Genomic DNA, 19,855 nt, shown 5'->3' on the forward strand with positions numbered 1-19,855 from the left:
TTTTCCGATGCACCGTTACGAAAATAAATTATACGAGTGCGCTAAGCGTGATTCTTTATTCAATAACATTTAGGTCATCTACAAAAGCGAAGATATTGCAAAACAACAGCTGCCTTTTAAATTAGTGTAAGAAAAATGCAAAACAATTGTTGTCGGAAGATAATTGCTAACTCAAAGTAAAAACGTATTCTTGATGTACGAAATTTGATATTGTGAGGTTTTTTTAATTAGAGCCAAAGCGCGCACTCAAAAGAAAGTCATCTTGGTAAAAATATATGTCTTCACCGAATACTATAATGAGAAAGAAAAATGGTCAGAAACAAATAATCGTGGTACTTTCTTGAATATGTATGCGAGTTTGTGTGAATATTAATGAATGATATGCTACGAGCGCATATTTGATCGATCATTGAAAAAAAAACCATAGAGGAAATCCCGTGGTAGAAAAAGGAATCTTGAACAAACCAGTCATCAAAGTACGAATAAAGGTTCAAATCCTGGCGCACGCTACGCCGAGCGAGGCAACTCATTGACCGACTTCATGGGCTTCTAATAATTTAAATATCTCGTAAACTATTAAATTGCCCACTCTGAAATTTGCTCAAAACCTTCTCAGTACAATTATGAATAATTGCAGACTGCAAAAACTATACAAAACGGGTCGACTTTAAAAAATTCAAATTTTTAATAACAATTGTGAAAAACATGGGTGATATAATGAAAACAATGCAATAAATACATTTTTTCATTAACCTTATATGAAATACGAATTTTAATGACGACGAGAATTTTTTCTCAAAATGAATGCTTTTCGAGTTATTATTGATGAAAATAGGTTATATTTCATACACTTTAAAAGTTGAAATAATCATCGCATGCAAACAAAAATTCATATTGAAACAAAATACGTGTCGATTATTTTAGCCTAAAGAATCCGAGAAAGCATTTTCGCTGTAATCGATTTTTTAGTTTTAAATCTAATATGGAATGATTCGTACACAAGTCGGAAAAATCCTTTTCTCCTTTTGCTTCTACAATATCTTTTATAAGAAATGAATGATTCCAAACATTCAGTAGCTTAACTACAATAATGAGGGCCCCAGATATTCTTTCAGTAGGGGGCTCTTTATATGAAAACATATTACAAGTTAGGCTACGAAACCATAGTTTTTGTAACCCCTGATGTTGCGGCGCTCAGACAACTTACCTAGCCAGTCTGACGGTAGTTACACCGCTGCAGACATTTCTCGCAACAAAGTCATGATTTTAGTCTTCACAAGATTTCGGATAAATAGAGCATGATCGCAAAGATGTTCAGAAGTAATGGTGCGAGTACCAGGTTGTAACTCCATTCAATAAAGGGGGGAGTTGGAAATAGGCTATCATAGACCGCCAGAAAGAAAAAGACAATACTTCTGATATTTAAAGATCATTTGTCTTTATGATTTTCATATTACGAGAAATGAAAGTTTTCGTGCATTTATGGTGATTTCAGAGGTGAATATTATAAAGTACTACAATTAATTACCAAAATTTAATTTAAAAAACTTTCATTCATTTCCGGAAATTTATAGACATTTTTAGTAGCTTATGATAATCATACAGGTAATTTATAGTACCTTAAAGTAAATTACATGAAATTGAATTTTTAAAATTCTATAAATTTCCATAATTTTTTGGCAATTTATGGCAATTTCATTAGATATATATGGTAACTTTCCATAAATGATTCCAAAATTATATTGTATGAAACCAACATTTTCTCACAGTTATTACGGAGAGTGGGCTGATTATAGTAAAATGTAAGCTCATATAACGCCGGTGCTTATGAAAAAAAAAACCAGTAAAATAAAACTATGAAGAAAAACCTTTTTCAAAGACGCCGTAAAACATAAATTGTTCATTAGGTCACTGTGAAAAAATACATTGTTTTGAAATCCCGTGAATAAGAACACATCTCAGTAAAAGGCTACGAAAAAAAATTTATTTCAGTAAATGTAGAGAAAAAACGTTATTCCTATAAGCGCCATAAAAAGAGACCTTAATCATTAAAAAACGGCGAAAAAAACCTTATTTATGAAAAAGCCGTGAAAAAAGACCGGATTCGCTAAAACTTTTAATAAAACGGTTTTATTTCAAGAAAAAACTATAATAATCATTTAGGCGTAAAAAAAGTATTATTAGTAGACTATGCAAAGAACTATAAATAAACATGAAGTTAAAATCGTGTGTTCTACGCTGCGAGCCGCTTATTGTCTGGGTTTAAGTGTTGTGTATATATGTATGTTTAATATAGAGAGTTTGGATCTATAGATATTCATATACAAAATAATTCATAATAGGAAAGAGGAGAAAAGTACTGGGCAGATAGCTCTAGGTCGGACAGGCTGGGCGGAAATAATAAAAACTCACTGCAATTTTCTAAACTTTTTTATATATTTAAACAATCATAAGTATTATAACTGATAAATTTTCAATTATAATGAAAGACGCACTTTTAAACTGTGACGCGGTAAAATTTCAGCTACAACCACGTCTCACGACCGTGAGATAGGTGGTTACAGTCTGTAGCGGAATCAATACGACGATCCAGAAAAAGCCTCATGCACCCTAAGAACACGGAGCGGCCGAAGGACTACCGCCTTCTGCATTTTTCCCGCAAGTTTTTTAGCATATTGTTGACACGCAGGGATGCTTTTCAGGCTATTAACGAGTGAAAGCTTGACACCTCCAAGAGCGCCAAAGATAAGGACGATTAATTTAACAGAATATTCCGGGTACAATCGTTGCAACTCCATTATAAGGTCTCTATACCTCTCTTTATTTTCATTCTCCTTGCCTATGCTGTTTTTGTCAGCCGGTGCTGAAAATTCGATAAAGAATATGGTTCGCTTCTCGATGTCAAGAAGAACTATGTCTGGCGTCGAGTGTGCAACAGAAATAATTGTCGAGAATATAAAGTTCCAGTATATGCAGCACCTTCCATTTTCGACAATTGACTCGATTTCCCTAGGAGCATTTAGAGGAGTGATATTAAGGTTAATGCCGTAAGAGTGACAGAGATGGTAATAAAGCACTCTTAGTGCCGCATTGTGCCTTTGGATTTAGGTCGTTCCCGCATGAGTTGGACAACTAGATAGTATGTGAGCTAAATGTTCGGGGTGTCCATGGCACGCCCTGCAGCTATCGTGAGGAATGTATTGGCTCAAAATTTGGCGACGGTATGTTAAAGTGGAAATGACACCGTCTTGACATGCTAAAATGAAACCCTCCGTACCAGAATTCAATCCGGGCGATTTAAGGAAAGCAAACGTTAGCTCACGCGACATTGACTGACCGTCCACATTTCTGTGGAAGATACTGTGCATCCTCTTATCGAGCAGCTGTTCACGAAAGTTTTTCTCTTGTGCTTTCTTAATCCGGGCTTTCAGGAGTGAGTACTCGAGATAGATAAGATTTGATGCATTTTGCTCACCGCTAATACAAAGGTGCCATATAGCGCTTCTATCAAGGAGCTCAGGATCTTCAGGGATGCCATTAAATTTTCCTCGCTTCAAATAATTTTTTTAACCCAAATTCCATTCCAATTTCCTTAGTATATCGTTCGACAATCCCTAAAGCTAGATGTAGTTGCTCATTGTTTTTAGCATAGATCTTAAGATCGTCCATGTAAAATACATGAGTGACCTTGTACTTTCGATCTGCAGGTTTGCCGCACAAGTACCCGTCGGAATGGCGAAGTGCTAGAGATAGTGGGAATAATGTAAGGCGAAAGAGGAGTGGGCTCATCATGTCGCCCGGAAAGACACCTCTCTGAAAGGTGACCTTGTTAGTTGTCACACGATTTTTTCCAGATAAGATAGTAAATCTGGTTTACGAAAGCGGCATCAATCTCTCTATGCAACTGATGATTTTCGGATGAACCTTTAAGCTTTCCAAAAGACAGATGATAAGTCTATGGGATGTCGAATCGAAAGCTTTCCGATAATCAATCCAGGCCATCGATAGGTCACGCTGGTAGAATGCTGCATCTTTGCAGACACATCTATCGATGAGCAGTTTCTCCAGACATCCCGCTACGCCTTTCTATGCGCCTCGTTGTTCATAAATTTTTTTGCCACGCAGGTTCAATTGCCCGAATAATCCTATCATTTAGGATAGCTGTGAATATCTTATACAGTGTGTTCAGACAAGTGATTGGCCTGTAATTCCTCGGGTCAACTAAGTTGCCTATTTTCGGCAGGAATATTGTGCGCCCTTCCACCAACCCCTCTGGAATCGGCTCTTCCGACTTTAAATATGAGGTGAAAATACGGGCAAATGCTGATGGGTTGAAAGAAACTTCTTCCACCAGAAGGTCTTGATACAATCTGGCCCCGGTGCGGAATAGTTCTTCATCCCTCTTAATACTTTTTTCACCTCCTCGGTAATGATGGTTGGGCATTATTGATCAGATGTTATGAGGGCATCACACAGCTCCTGGAAGCTATTTAGACAGTAACTGGAGGGTCTTGGAAGAGTCGAGATTGTTCAGAGAGAAACTGTTGATTTTCTCTGACCCACCTCTCCCTGCGCTCTAGACTTCTCTTAGCGTCAGATAGTATCCGTATTTTTTCAACAATATGCTGCCGTGCGTGACCCTGAGTGTCTATGTGGTTCTTTACTAAATTGGTGGCGTTCAGGCGGCCCTCCCTCTTAGGAACTATCTTTCTTTCCAGTAACCCCTACAGTTCCCGATCGTAATCACTCGATAAATTCAATATACCACAACAGTTTTCCTCCGCGGTTGACCAAGTGTCGAGTTGATAGACCTGGCCGTCCATACCTGGCATCCAGATCTGCTTAGAACGCGCAGAAAATACCATGTCAACATCGGATTGCGCATCTAGGCCTTAAAGAAATTCAGTATTTGAATTGATGGCTACACTGATCTTGCATTTCATAATAACGCTGTCGATAGTCAAGGGCAGTTCAACTACACCTAAAATCGTATCTCTGGAACCGTTTGTTAAAATAATAGATCTCCGAGAGCTATCTAAGTTTCTACCCGAGTAGTGAAGGATCTTTGGGACTAACTGCCTTCGAATAAGTGTCTTAGGTAAGCCGGGGTCGTACAAATAATGGACTGAGAAGGAATCAATGGAAATCTTAAGAAGCACTCTACCACGTAATAACTCAGAGTACAGGATTCCGCAGGTCTGTGCAGGATCGGAAAATTTTTGTACATATCCCTCATCGACCCGTATTTTCTCAATATCAAATGTTTCCCCTTCCAGTTGAAAACCTCCAACCACGTTTAAATCAGAAAATCTACCCACGGGAGGCGGGGAACCACCATCATCACCTTGCACAAGAGCTTCAACAGCGAAAGAAGTTGGTTTTGATGTTCTCTTGTTTTTGAGAGGCAGTAGGGATCAGCCAAACGCTCACACTGAGTGGACACATTAACTCAAGAATGACTAGCTAGACTTCTTCGATGACAGCATTATCCCTGTGCACGGAGGCTCTATGACGTTTATGCACACACTTTGGTGCCAGAAACACCTAGAGCTACCTCTTAATAAATGGATATTTACGAGTAGCGCTCTCCTGAGCACTGCTTGAGCAAGGTACAGACAAATATGATGAAGCGACATTAAGAACAACCGCGGAAAGAAGGCACATTCTAAGGAATAATAACGATTTCAGGACAAGGGGGAACATTAACATGCACCTCCCTCCTAAGCCCAAAAATCGGACTGAATTGGATATCTTCCTTCGTGAGGATATTTTAGATGCCGACCTCTGGATCATCAATTGTTTTGTTTATGCTGCTGCGAGAGCTTTGGCTGATTTAAATCGATGGCTAGAACCGACCATGTCTCCAAAGACCAAAAGACGCATGCATCAACTGAACAGGAAGATTAGCTGGGCAAGACATAATACGTCCCGTTTTCAGTGTTTGATTGGCTACATAGCATCTGGCAGACCGATTACACAAAGGGTACGAAACTTCGCGCACGAAGTGAGTATCTAAAACCACACACTGAACAAATCAAAGCTAGTGGCAATCAAGCAGCAAATTGTTCACAAAATACGGGTTGTTATCTGACGCAAGAAGGAGAATCAAGAACAGAGAGACACGGTTCAGTGAGAATCAACAGTTTCTCGCTAAGTCATCTCACTCAGAGAATTAAAGGCGCACATCAAGAAAGAGCAGAAAAAAAACTTTCGTATGCACGGCATCTTTCACAGATATGTGAAGGATCGATCGATGTTGTTTGAGCTGACGTTTGCTTTTTCAAATCACCCGAATTGAATTGGGGCATCGAGGGTTTCATTCTAGCGTATCAAGGTGGCGGCAATTTCACTTTAGCATGCCGTCACTGCATTTTGAGCTAAGACAATGCGACACTAAGGCTGCTTTATTTCCATCTCTATCACTATTACAGCATTAACCCAGACATTACTTTGCCAAATGCGACTGTCATCTATGAAAATGATACTGTATTCCATTAGGTCCGTAGTAATTCATAACTATGGCAATGTCTCGCAACCCTTAGATGGGTGACCCCTGCCACGACTAAATATCATAGAAAGGTCTGCCGAACGATTTTGTCTTGAGGTTACGAAGAAACCGAGGCATGACAGCCTTCGGCATCCATTTCACAAGTGCCTTGGCAACGATCGCGAGGAGAATTATTTTAATTTAATATTTTGGATACAGTCACTGCAGCTTCCATTCAAGGTTTTGATACCGTCGATGTGTGTGAGTGGGTCACCTGGATAGTATGTGTCCTAGCTACTCAGCGTGTGCATAACACACTCTGCACCAGTCACTGGGTGCTTCGTGTGCGGCTTTGACTGTGAACCGTCTACCAGATGTTACTATAAGAGCCAGATCTTCTTATTACAAGCTGTGATTATTAACTGACTGGTCGCATTCTGTTTGATCCTAGTCTTACAATTTTTCTGAAAGCATCATCCTTTCTCACTCTAGTTGCAAACGGATTTAGCTAAAAATAAATATTCATAGTCACATTTGGTGACATGTACTTCATATGAAGCATACATTCTAATGATTGCATAATTTCTAAAGAAACTTTTACCTAAGTGGACTTGAGTTTAGAACTTTCTTGATTCTTTCAAATTTGATTTACAGTTTCTACAGTCTCAAAATGCAGTTTCATATAGTAAATAGTACAGTTAGTGCATTAAATATTTACCATTTTTATAGTGAATAGTTTTCTACGTTTATTCGAGAATTTTTTTTACTATGCCTTTTTATTTTATGATTAAATTTCACATTGTTAGGGTTTCGTAGCCCCGCGCAAAAACACGTATATTTTCGTTCTGGACTCCATCCGTCGTACGTTTTCCAAGGAGTTAAAGTGGTGGGGGTGGGGATGTTGAGGAAGAACGAGAAGGAAAATATGGAAATGGTAGGTTAGAACGATGAATAACCTTTTCTTTAAGGAAAATAATTTTAAAAGAATCAAAATCTTAAACTTCTTAATAGGCTACGAAATCATTTTCATATAGGCGCGCAGTAACTCAAAAATGGGAAGTACATTTTCGGGATTCATGCATTTTTTTGCCTTAAATTTGTACTTTGCAAAAATGGAAAACTAAGGAAATTAATTTCCTGACCCAAAGTGGCCTAGCGAAACCTTTCAAAAATTGTTTTTAAAAAAGAATGATATTCCGTTTTCATCAAAAGGAACGAAATTTAGAACAGCGTTTCAAATATTTAAATTCCAAATGGCCAGCCTAATTTACATGAATGATTAAAATTATTAATTAAAGTTTTGATTTCATTAAACAGGCAAAGTTCCTAGATTTCAAAATACAAAATATGGTCGGCAGCTGTGATGTTAAGTTTCCTATTAGATTAGAAGGACTGGTTCTTACACATGGTCAGTTCTCTTCTTATGAACCAGAATTATTCCCCGGATTGATATACCGAATGGTGAAACCTCGCATAGTACTACTTATTTTCGTATCTGGAAAAGTTGTACTCACAGGTATGTGTTTTTTATTATCTTACATTTATTTTGAAGTAATATATCTCTCACTATATCCTAATCTTTCTTTATGTTTCAGGTGCAAAAGTAAGGCAAGAAATTTATGAAGCTTTCGACAACATATATCCTATTCTCAAAAGTTTCAAGAAACAGTGACAGGATCATTCATAATTTTTTATGATTATTTGCTTGATTTCTCTAGATTTTTTGACTCGTCGAAAATCCTTTTCCTTGGTAAATGACGAATTTAAAACTTAGCATAATGTATGTTTCAGATAATGTACGTATATATTATAAAATATTTCTCTTACGAGAAATTAACACTTATCTTAATTAATCATTTGAAACTCTTGAAAGTTAAAACGCTTTTCTTCGGAATTGTACACCGAGAAAAATGTAAATTTGCTTAGACTCCAATCACTTTCGGTATGCCATACCATAAGCAAACCTCTACGGCACACTTGTACTGTTTTCGCATCACTAGTTCATATATGAAAATCGAAACAAATTTTTCTCGGTATACTCATTATATGAAAATTTTATTTTATATCTCAAGGCTCTGAAATAATTATGGACTTTAGTAAGTATCGGTAAGGAATGTTTATGATAAGATTATCGATGCACAAAATTATGTTATAATTTAAGTCAGAATGTTAATTAATCTAAGTTTACTCCTTGAATTTATAAAATATCTTTTATAATATTATTTGAGCTTGCAAGGTGTGTACACAAAACATTGAACATGGATTTTAATAACATTTTGTGGGCGAAAACGGTCTGGTATGAAATGAAAAAAGCTCAAACAGTTTGCATAAATAGAAAGCGATTGCCGAGAACAAGGGTTTGAAAGAAATTCAATAGAAAATATGTATGAATATTACAAATACAGTAATAAATTGTAAAAAAATATATTTCTAAATCGAAAGATTATTAATTTTTATTGATTAATTATTATAAATACTATTTTTTTTTAAGTTTTTACCGGCGAAAAATTGTAGGACACGATAAAGAAATCGATTTTTCTATCCATGCTTTTAGTAATAAAGTAATTTTTTCTAGACGTAGTATCCTATTTTTCATTGTGATATTAATAGCCACGCTTTCATGTTTAATCAGTGTCTACTCGTATGGAAAAAATCCAGCTATCCCTGATAAAACTTTAGTTATGTGTACTAAAATTGCGGTACACGTAGTTACATACTTTATATGTTTAGCTATTATCAAATTTCTTTCATGCATATCATTTTTTGAAACTAATTTATCATTGGGAAAAATTTCGATAAATTGCAAAATGATAATGCTTCTTGGTTAAAAATGATTTATTATATATTACAGACATAAAAAATGGTTTGTGTCAGAAATAACAATTTTTAGGTTTTACAAATATATATATTTTTAAGTATTTATAGCGTATAGCTCAGACCATTGACCAACAGCAATTATCTCGAGTGTTCACTCCCCTTCTTAGTTTTGGATTTCAGATGCGAATTATCAATGATTTCTTATTTATTGCATACAAATTTTACAACCAGACAGTCCTCTTAGTACCAAAATCTGAAATAATATGTTACGTAGAACCAAGAAAGCAGCATCAGAACCAAAAAATTAATTTTCCGGTTTTTATTAATTCTGAATGATGAAAATTTTCCCTGTCTCATAAAAAACCTCATTGCTCTACGATCAAAATTGAATTTTTTAGAGTTTAAAGTTTGGAGGTGATTTTAGTTGTATTGCGCTCAACTATTTCTCTAATACGCTTGGCTCGGTTGATCCCCACTCAATGCGCGCTATCAGACGGCCGTAACAACCGTAGTTCTCTTTCATTTTTCTCGAGCCTTCACAAAAATACGACCATTTAACTGTGTTATTACGACGGTCCCTTTGCTACCTGTTCGTCTTTCTTTCATTTTGATCCGCTTTTTATTGTGAACTCATTTTCGGTCCTAAAGCTGGTTTCTTCGTTCGACGTCACATATGAATAAAATGATCGGATAGTTAATAACTTAAGTCTCTTAGATGACTGCGTGTAAGTGGGAACATTGTTAATGGTTGGCTTATCATTCGATTCACTCAAGTTTATTTCTGTATGGCGAAATATGAAAGTAGACTTAACATTTCCAAAATAAAGATATATATTTTTTATGTCAAAATTTATATACTTAAGACGATAGATACACTTTCAAAAAATCTGTAAATACAGGAGAAATGTTTGTACGATACGAATGATAGTCGTTATTATGATCTATTAATGAATAAAGTTTTCAATTTCATTACTGATATATGCTGAATAAATCGCCTTGAAATATGGGTGCGGATTGGTTTCGTACTGATGTTATTATTGTACGTTGCGGATTAAGAAGAATTTAAAATGCAGATCAGATGAACGTTTGATTTATTCAAGTTGAACTCACGGATTACAATGTGGTTCAGGATTATACTAACGGATTTATACAATCGGAAGATGGGTACGGATGTAAGATGATTGAAATTCGCTCCTTTTGAGTCCCGGACTGAGTCGGATTGAACGTTGGATTGAGGGTTTAAAGTTTTTTTCAGTTTGGTCGCTAATTGATTCCAATTGAACTTTTAAAGGACCCCCAGATTAAAAAGAATTCCAAAGTCGTTCTGTATAAGCCACGGATTAATTCGGATTCGGCACATCGATAGAAAAGTATGAGCGTCGAATACATTCGGATTGAATTTAAAGCTTATGCACGCATTGAAAAGGATTGTGGACTTACTTCAAATTGATTCGGATACAAATTTCAGAAAGTTTCAAAATGAATTCCTATCCAAAACTTTCACCAGGGCGAATTCATAGCTTAGTTTTTGATGTGGAAGTAGATTCTGAAGTGCTTAGACCAACTAGGCTTTGCAGTTTCTAGATTATTTTTTTATATACCCTATTCTTGCTAAAAGTAAAAGGACATAAGTCTGGTCACTTTAATGGATATACACTACGTAAAATGAATCTCAAAAGTTGCATATCTTTAAAATGATTAATAAACTCGAATTTTAATCTGAATGATTTTTTTTCTGAAGTGTGCTTAGAAGCCTCCATCAAGATTTTATTTTTAAATTCAGCTTCAAAATAGTATATTAGTATATAAGTTATAATTTTAAAATATATATATAATGGGAAAATCCATCAAATAAAAAAAAGTGTTCATACTTTGAGAAAAAATTTAAAAAGGGAATCGGGTTGGCGGCGGCCAACTATTATAAATAACTCTGCCCGCTCGGTACGTGGCGAATACAATAGGTTCATCATATGATCGTCACATTATTCTTAAAAGAACCCAAATCTTTTGTACTATATTCTAGAGACGAAATCATTCAAATCCAGCTTGCCTGAAATCCAGCCTGAAACAGGCCAGGCTTTTTCGCCAGATAATATTCAGAAATTTTCTAACGGTAGAGAGGCTTTTTCCGGGGGTTTGATGTTTTTATTTAAATGTTGTCAACATATTTAGACTCGAATCCGAGTACTTTTTAAGGACTGATTATTTCCTTACCTTATCTTTAGTTAATGGAAATGAGAACATTTTCAATTGTAAATTGTTCGTAGTGGTCAAGTGTACAAAATTTAAAAAAAAATTTATTCGAGCATCACAATCTTGAAGTTCAAAAAAATGTTTGTCTCATGTAGAAGTGTAAACAGAGTTATGTGAATACTGTTTAAGAAGAATCTATATATTCAGCGTATCTATACTTGCAGGAGGTAAATCCTAGAGCAAATTTTTAGATAAGATATTCTACATTCAAAGAAAAGTGTTAAGAGCCTTAGGGCATGTTACATTATAATGGCATAACTGCGCATTTTTATGAAATTAAAATGGGGATAGTTTCGGGTAATATATACGTATATGCGTCCTAAGCCCGGAAAATTCAAACTTTTTGAATGTGTATTTGTTCAATTCAATTATTACATATGGCCTTGAATTTCTGATCTGAAGTGAATAGAGTTGTTTATGTACTATTTCTCATAGTAAACTTTTATCAATATGAGTCTCTAATTCTATAATTCTAGTGTTATTTAAATCGAAGTAAAAGTTATGTGGAAAGTCATAAGCATGTTAGGTATGGCTGTGCTTGTCCCGTTTTTTCAATAGATCTTTCGTGTTCCCTATTGCTTGTATGCAGCGGTTTTCTGGTTGGACCAATGTTTTTTTTTTGCAATTCTTACATATATGTTTATAAACGCAGTGACATTTGTGTTGTTTTTAATTTTATGTTTCGAACTTCTAAGTGAGGTTGTGTGTGTATCTTTAAGCGATTTTAGTTTTTAACAAATCATAAGGATGCTCATTCTTCCAGTGCTTTCTGAACAAGATCTAAGCTCTCTTTGTGGAATCTAACATTAGCCAGTTTACCATATCAGTGTTGGTTTTAATTTGATTGTTTTTGATTTTTTATGCTAGATCTAGAAAGTTTATTTTACCATCTTTAGCCAGTTCCATAGTAAATTTAAGTTTAATGTCATCACTACTAAATTTATTTAGAAATACGTTAACTTTATTTTTTGGTAGGAAAATTAATATGTCATTGATATAACGGAAGTAGTATGTGATTAGGTATTTAAGTGATTTTAAGATTATTCTCAATTTTTTCCATGGCAATATTAGCTGCAGCAGCTGATACTGGAGATCCCATTAGTAACCCGTCAATTAGTTGATAAAATTTACTATTAAACTTACAATAAAATGGCTCTGAACATAGTTTCAGAGCTTTATCAAAGTCCTCTTTAAATAAAAAAAGTATGGGATTCAATTTCTTTCCAAACTTTACCTATTGCGCCTCCCGATTAAATTCCATGAAATATTAGTGTGCATGGACATGATATATAGAGGTAATGATTAGGTCTTTTGGAACTGTTATTTATTCTATTTTTTAAATCCCAACTATCTTTTATATAATAATCAGTTTTCTCCACAATTTTTTGTAAAGACTTTGCTAGAGATCTAGAAAGCCAATAAAACGGTGAACCGGGAAAAGAAGTGATGCGTCTGAATGGACATTTAATTTGGGATAATTTTGGCAGTCCGTAAAAACGCGATGCAGTGTCATTTGTTCAATTTAAATAATTGTAAGTATCAGCGAGAATAACTTTGTTTTTTAAAGTAGTTAATAATGCAGTTAAATTAGTTTAAAATTTTTCTAGCAGGGTCTTTTTTTTTAATTTTATAAGTTTTATCTTTTAACAAGCGTAAAGCTCTAGCAATTTAATCTGTTTAATTCATTATGATCTTATGGCATTATGAATCGTGTCAAAGATGGTTTGTTGGCCCGGTTGGTTGACGGCAAAGCTTTTCGCGTATTCCTTCGCCTTCGTTCTGTCCTTGAGGACTTTGTTCGGTCGTATCTAAAACATAGTGATGAACTCGTCGTTATTTAATGTCTTAACTTCACGGCCATGGGGTCGATATAGCCTCCGGATTCTCAGAAGGAAAGGCGTTTGGACTCCTAGCCACTGTCTCCAGAAGGAAAGGGAGTGGACCACCTACTATGGGCCAAGTCCACCGGTAAGAGGGAGAGAGTAGGCCCTCTGCAGTATTCCTCCGTTTTTTCGTTTGCGCGGTATTCATAGTTGTGAACACCTAAAATTGTGACTGCGATAGTCTAGGGGAGTGGATTGATAGCAGGCATTCCCGCTATCGGTGTTTTGGAGGAAAAAAAATGAGAAGGTAGCCCTGGGATTGCCCAGTTGCCTTGTTGCAATAATAAGTATTTCCGTTGTCTAAGTAGGAAGGGAAACTCTAGAGGGGGAAATAAGATGAGGAACTCACCACTAGGCCTTATATGTACTCGCATTTTCATGAAAAGTGACGGGGGCGTCATAACCGAGGGGAGGGTGTGTTGTTTGACAACTGGTGTTGAACAAAATTGAAATCGAGGTTTTTAAACTATCAATGGTTTTTGAGTTGCTCTTTTTAATGAAACCATCGACAAAAATTTCCAAGCGGTATTATTGCTAATAATTGAGTTGTTAGGTGCCTGAGAAATCGGGCTTTCGCTCGAGATCCCTTAAAACACCTCCCACCACTCACCACTACATCTCCGCTTCTCATATATACTCTGTCCGTGAGCGGAGTCTACAGCGCCACTATATGCGTGAGAATGTAGTGGTAAGTGGAGAAGGAAGATTTCGTGAGTATTCCTTCTCTCCGAAAGTCGCGGTTTTGACATTCCTCTGGAATTCCTCTGGGCGAGGAATTATTCTATTTTTATATAGAGTTTTTTCGTTTTTGGTCTGTTGGCGTTTTTCTTTTATACACTTAGCCACATACTAGCTATGGTCGCTATGTATGACCTTGAAGGATAGATGATAAATCCTATTCCTAATATTGCTACCCCTCCAATGGCTGTTTGAATGACTTGGTAGTTCTCACGGATTTCTAAGTGGTTGACTAAAGGATTTTAGCTTGTCCCCCAAATCTCGAAGAGCTGTTTCTGCCTTTCCTTGGCCAGATCATTTTTCTGTCTAAAGATTGATTTAATGGTGTGTCAATCTCGTCGGGATGTTTGCTTACTACGGGCGATGATTCAACAAGGTCCAAATTTATTCGTTTCTCATACAGGGATTTGTGACGGTCTTCCTTTCATGTTACAGCGTATTTGGTAGCGCTTGCAGTTTTCAGAAAATAGCCGGATGCCAATTTCATGAATGCTGTTTCCTCGATTACGTATTTCTGCTTGGGTTCTCCTGTGCAGAACAAATGTGCTATTTACGGTGGAACCGAAAGAGTTTTTATATAGTGCTTCGTAATCCCTTCGTAGTATTTAATTTTTCCAGCTCCTTTCGCTTAAAATTTTATAATTACGGAGAAAGATTCATTGGCTCTGATATGGGGTAAAAAAGAATTGGATCTGATCACCGCCTGATGTGATTTTCGCACCTGGATTGAAACCATCTTTAATTGAAAAAATATGTAAAAATGCTTTACATAACAATATAAAAAATAATTTAAGGTTCACGAAGGACAAATTACAACGGAAAATATATCTGAGGTGTTAATGTATAAAGTATTTATTTGTCATATCTGCAGAAAATCTTTAAACACTAAAATTAACGCTTTAAATAGACCTTCGAACTAATTACAGTAATATTTATAAACTTTAATTTGGTATGTTTTATGTAGCTACAGTAAGAGAAAAATTCAATTCAAATGCTTAGGACCTGATAAAGTACACTTTACCCCTGATGAGTGATGGACATTAAGGGCCCTGGAAATCGAGGCAAAATCGTAGATATAAGATTAAAGGCAAATGGTGAAGCCATTTTGTCTGATTTTTTGTATAAATATTTTATAAAGTATAGTAACATATAAGGCAGTTTTAGATGTCGGATTTTCTTTGGCGATCCTAGCGAGAAAAGAAAAAAGTGCCTGGTACTAATATGGCCGACAGTGATTCATTGAGAGGCGAAAACACAGTATACGAAAACTGGGGGCCCCTACCTAAATAAGTGTATAAATTTCCAAAGGGTACAATTTTCGGCAACTTACTCCTAAAGTATTACCTTGTACATTAAATGACATTATATGAACTCTCTATATAAAAAGGCAGACTATAAAAACATGCAAGATCCCTGCCGGAAAAAAAAGGAAAGGATCCAAAAGACGATGTCGGAAAGATTCAGAAAGGTTTCGGAAAGAAAGGGTTTGGAAAAAGAATCGGAAAGGTGTACGTAAACTTTGCTTCCATTTCTTTCTGAACGTTGAGCTGTCCCACGAACATTTCCGAGTCTTTCCGAATGTCCCACTCTCCGACTTCTTTCCGATCATTCCCGAATGTCGCCGAATGTTTCCGATTTCTCTCCGAATGTCGGCGAATGTTTTCGAATGACTCCCCACTTAACTCTTTCCGGATGTATCCAATTTCTTCTCAAATCGAATAAAAAAATATATATTCTCGTAATAATAATTTATTTTTAAATTCAAAATCATTTTAAACTGCAGCGATCCTATTGATTCCTGTTGACTCCAGCAAAGAAGTTTCCTTGGAACCTAGAAACAGGGAAATTTCATAACTCAGAAAGCCTTTTTGACTTTCGTACATTACTTACATTATTGCTGCAAATTATCACTTCCAAAAATTCCAAATTTCAAATATACCATTTGCCCAAGTCTCATTTGTAATCATTGCAATAAGTCCTTGATAAAATTCATTCTTTGTATTGTAAAAATATTCCACTATGAAATATAAATTACACTGGGCTGGACTGAATGATGGATAGCCATAAGAAGCGTCACTTTTATCGATTTCCATATTAAGAATAAAGAACAAGGTTTACGGAAAAAGTAAGTGAGCACAATGACCTTTTTCTGAAAGCACTATGGGAAATTAGGAATATACTAAATTTGTTGTGATTTCAATCAAGAATATTTGGAAAAGCTCTGACAGCATCTCGTCTCTGCTTGTCTTCAGCGCCATTTTGATATAAGATTTTCGCTTACTCACTCACTCACATCCAGTTGTGCGATCAATAAACCCAATCGATAGTAAGCATTCGATTTCACTAATACTTCAGTGAACCAAAAGAATTGAATGTTATTATATGTTTTGAAAAATGTTGTTAGTGAGTGTCAACCTTGCCAATGATAATGACTCTTGTAGATTTCAAAATAAAATAATCTATATGAATGAAATCTAATAAACAAAATAGCGACGCAAGAAATATTGACGGCGTTTTTCTCAAGATTTTTGGAGCTAAGTAATACTTCTACAAGTACAACTTAGGGTAAATTATATTTCATGAACAGCTTGTACATTTTTTACAATACAAAAATAATATAAACATATGCACAAAATAATAAAATTGAAGTCAATCTGATTAATTTGTTGAAAATTTAGTAATTTTTAGTGTTGCCGCCGAGCGAGAAATTCCGAGAAATGAGACGAGACTGGATGAGACATACCTATTTGTCTCGATGTTTCTCGTCTAGTTTTGCCTCGTCTCATGCTTCCTCGTTTCGTGGTGTCCTTCCTCGGGTTATCAGGGGAATGCGACAGATGTATGCCAGCAGACAGAACAGCTCGCGGGAGCGTTCTTTCGCCAGTCTGATGCGCTAATGCTAAAGCGTTCTGTAATAAATATTTCAAGTTGAAATATGATTTCATATTATACATATCTGTTCATTACCGATTAGTTTTATATCAAACTCGATTGTATTTCGAGTTCTTGAAAGATTTAGCTTCACTATTGGTATGTAATTTTGTTTCAATGAAACATTAAATTTCTCAATTATGAGAAGAGAATGTATGAAACAGAAAGGTAAAAAGATAGGTATATTTTCACGTCATTTGGAGTTAAACGAATTTAACATTAATTTAATTTTTTATTTTTCAAAGTAGAATTTTAAATTTTTGTGGCGTCTAATTTCTGCGGATTGTAAATAAAATAAATTTGTTGGGACAATTTAAAAATCGAAAGTGCATACCTACTCAAATTATTTTTACCACTACATATTTTTTAAGTTCAATGAAATTTTAATGCTTAATAAGTAATAAATAAGTCAGTAATGAGATTTATATAAAGTCATATGATTAGAACAAAATTTGTTTTATAATTGACCCCTTCAAAATTCATGTATGTATGTTTGTATATTCATGTATGAAGATAAAAAATATTATAAATCGGAAACATCTTATTTGAGGATAAAAGACCCTTCGCTATAGATCATTTTGTTCTCCAAACGTATAGAACTGGCAAGAGAAATTTTTTGTCAAAACACTACGAGACTTTTTAAATGCTATTATGTATTTTCGGATAATTTGTATTATCATGATACATTCGATATGAAACACAATAGGGCATAAATGCGTGTACATTGGTAAGAAAATTTGACGCCGAAATATTTGAAGTATGTAAAATCTATGTTAGATCTTGAATCTGGTGTGAAATCTTTTGGAGTTTTTTGAAATTTTTCAAAATTTTTTAATGCTTTGACAAAATTTTAGAAATATTTTTAAAACTATATGAATTCTTTGAAATATTCGTGAAATATTGATGAAATCTGTTATACTAATTTAAACAAATTAAATTTTTTTAAATTATTGTGGAGTCCTTTAAATGGTTTCAAATATTTATGAATTTCTTGAGATCTTTTAAAGTATGTAAAATCTATGTAAGCTTTTCACAATTGTGTGAAATCTTTTGGAATTAAAAAAAAGTGTGTTCTTTGAAATATTCTTACAATAATCATCGTGAAATTTTTGGAATTTGTTTGAAATCAGATTGTACTGAAGTTTCTGACCTCATATGACGATTTTTTTAAATTTTGGTCTATATATGGTCCAAAAAAATAAAAAATGCCCATAAACCGTTTCTCTATTCATTAAAGCGATTTCAGCGATAAAACACCAGAAAACCCATACTTGCAAAGATATTCAATGAGTTCTACCCAAATTCTATTCATAAGGTACTCTCAAGAGGTGGTAAAAAAATTTTTTGTTAATTTTTCCATTTACGGACAGTAGAAAAAATTTAGAAAAACTACAAGAAAACTCATCTTGGGGAGGATATATGGTGTGTTCTAACCAAAAGCGGAGAGGGGTTGACTTTTTTAACCTCTCACTATTCGAAATGTACTTCAAGAGTATACTCCAAGAGGTGTAAACAATTTAAAAAAAAAGATTTTCCATTTGCGGATAGTAGCCAAAATTGAGAAAAACTGCAAGAAAACTTTTCCGGGCAAGGATAGAGAGTCAGTTCTACCCGAAAACGAAGAGGGGGTGATTTTTTTAATCCCTCCTGTTTGAAAGAAACTTCCAAGAGGTGTTGAACATTTTTTTTTAAGATTTACCATTTGCGGACAGTAGCCAAAATTGAGAAAAACTGCACGAAAACTCGACTTGGGAAGGATATACGGCGTGTTGTATCCAAAAACGAAGAGTGGTGACTTTACTAACCCTCTCTATTAGAAAGGTACTCTCAAGAGGTGTTGAAAATTATTTTATTTTAATTTTCTATTTACGGCCAGTAGTCAAAATTGAGAAAAACTACACGAAAATTCTTCTTGGGGAGGATATACCGCCGGTGCTTATGAAAAAAACCTGCAAAATAAAGCTATGAAGAAAAACCTTTTTCAAAGACGCCGTGAAAAGTAAATTGTTTATTAGGTCGTTGTGAAAAAAATTGTTTTAAAACACCGCGAAGAATAACACATCTCAGTAAAATGCTACGAAAAAAATATATTTCGGTAAATGTTGAAATCGCCGTCATGAATCCGCCCTCTTGAATTGAAAATTTCAAAATTCTGACCAGATTCGCAATCAGCGACCCCAAAAACCCCTAAGTAGATATTTTCAAGCTGATATAACTCTTTTTCAACATTTTGAAATTGCCATCTTGAATTAAAAATTTCGAACTTCTGACTTCAGATTCGTAATCAGCGACACCAAAAACCCTCAAGTAGAGATTTTCAAACTCATTTATCTCTTCTTTCTAAATTTTGAAATCGTCATCTTGCATCCGCCATCTTGAATTGAAATTTTCGAAATTCTGACTTCATATTCGTTATCAGCGACCCCAAAAACCCCCGAGTAAGAATTTTCAAGTAAATTCACTGAACAAAAAATACGTAGCTTATCTAGAAAATACAAACATTTGATGTTAAATTATATAACACATTTTATTATTAATAAAATAATAAACCATTATAATTATAACAATACGAAAAAGTAATTATTTACTTGAAGAAACGATGTGAAAAGATTTGCTTCCCGAGCGTTTTCATAATTATTTTTTGACGATGCCTCCTTAATAAGTTACTTATCACAGTATTTTCATGAATAATGTGTATTTTCATGATGCAATACGTTCTCCCTAAAAACGAAGAGGGGGTGACACG

General features: G+C 34.9%; 1 protein-coding gene across 4 annotated transcripts in view; it reads left to right on the plus strand.

Annotated features, from left to right (window-relative positions):
* Positions 1-19,855, plus strand: part of LOC117177681 (TATA-box-binding protein) — a 139,808-nt gene that overhangs the window by 105,307 nt on the left and 14,646 nt on the right. For 3 of the 4 annotated variants that reach the window (XM_033368516.1, XM_033368514.1, XM_033368515.1), the window contains exons 5-6: positions 7,805-8,003; positions 8,083-8,922. The exons of the other annotated variant lie outside the window; for it this stretch is intronic. In XM_033368516.1, coding sequence (XP_033224407.1) covers positions 7,805-8,003; positions 8,083-8,159 — 276 coding nt within the window. In that variant the 3' untranslated portion in view covers positions 8,160-8,922. Of the gene's footprint in view, positions 1-7,804; positions 8,004-8,082; positions 8,923-19,855 lie in introns of those variants that run through there. 4 annotated transcript variants of the gene reach the window in all.

Source organism: Belonocnema kinseyi, chromosome 8, assembly GCF_010883055.1.
Source record: "Belonocnema kinseyi isolate 2016_QV_RU_SX_M_011 chromosome 8, B_treatae_v1, whole genome shotgun sequence".
Classification (NCBI taxonomy): domain Eukaryota; kingdom Metazoa; phylum Arthropoda; class Insecta; order Hymenoptera; family Cynipidae; genus Belonocnema; species Belonocnema kinseyi.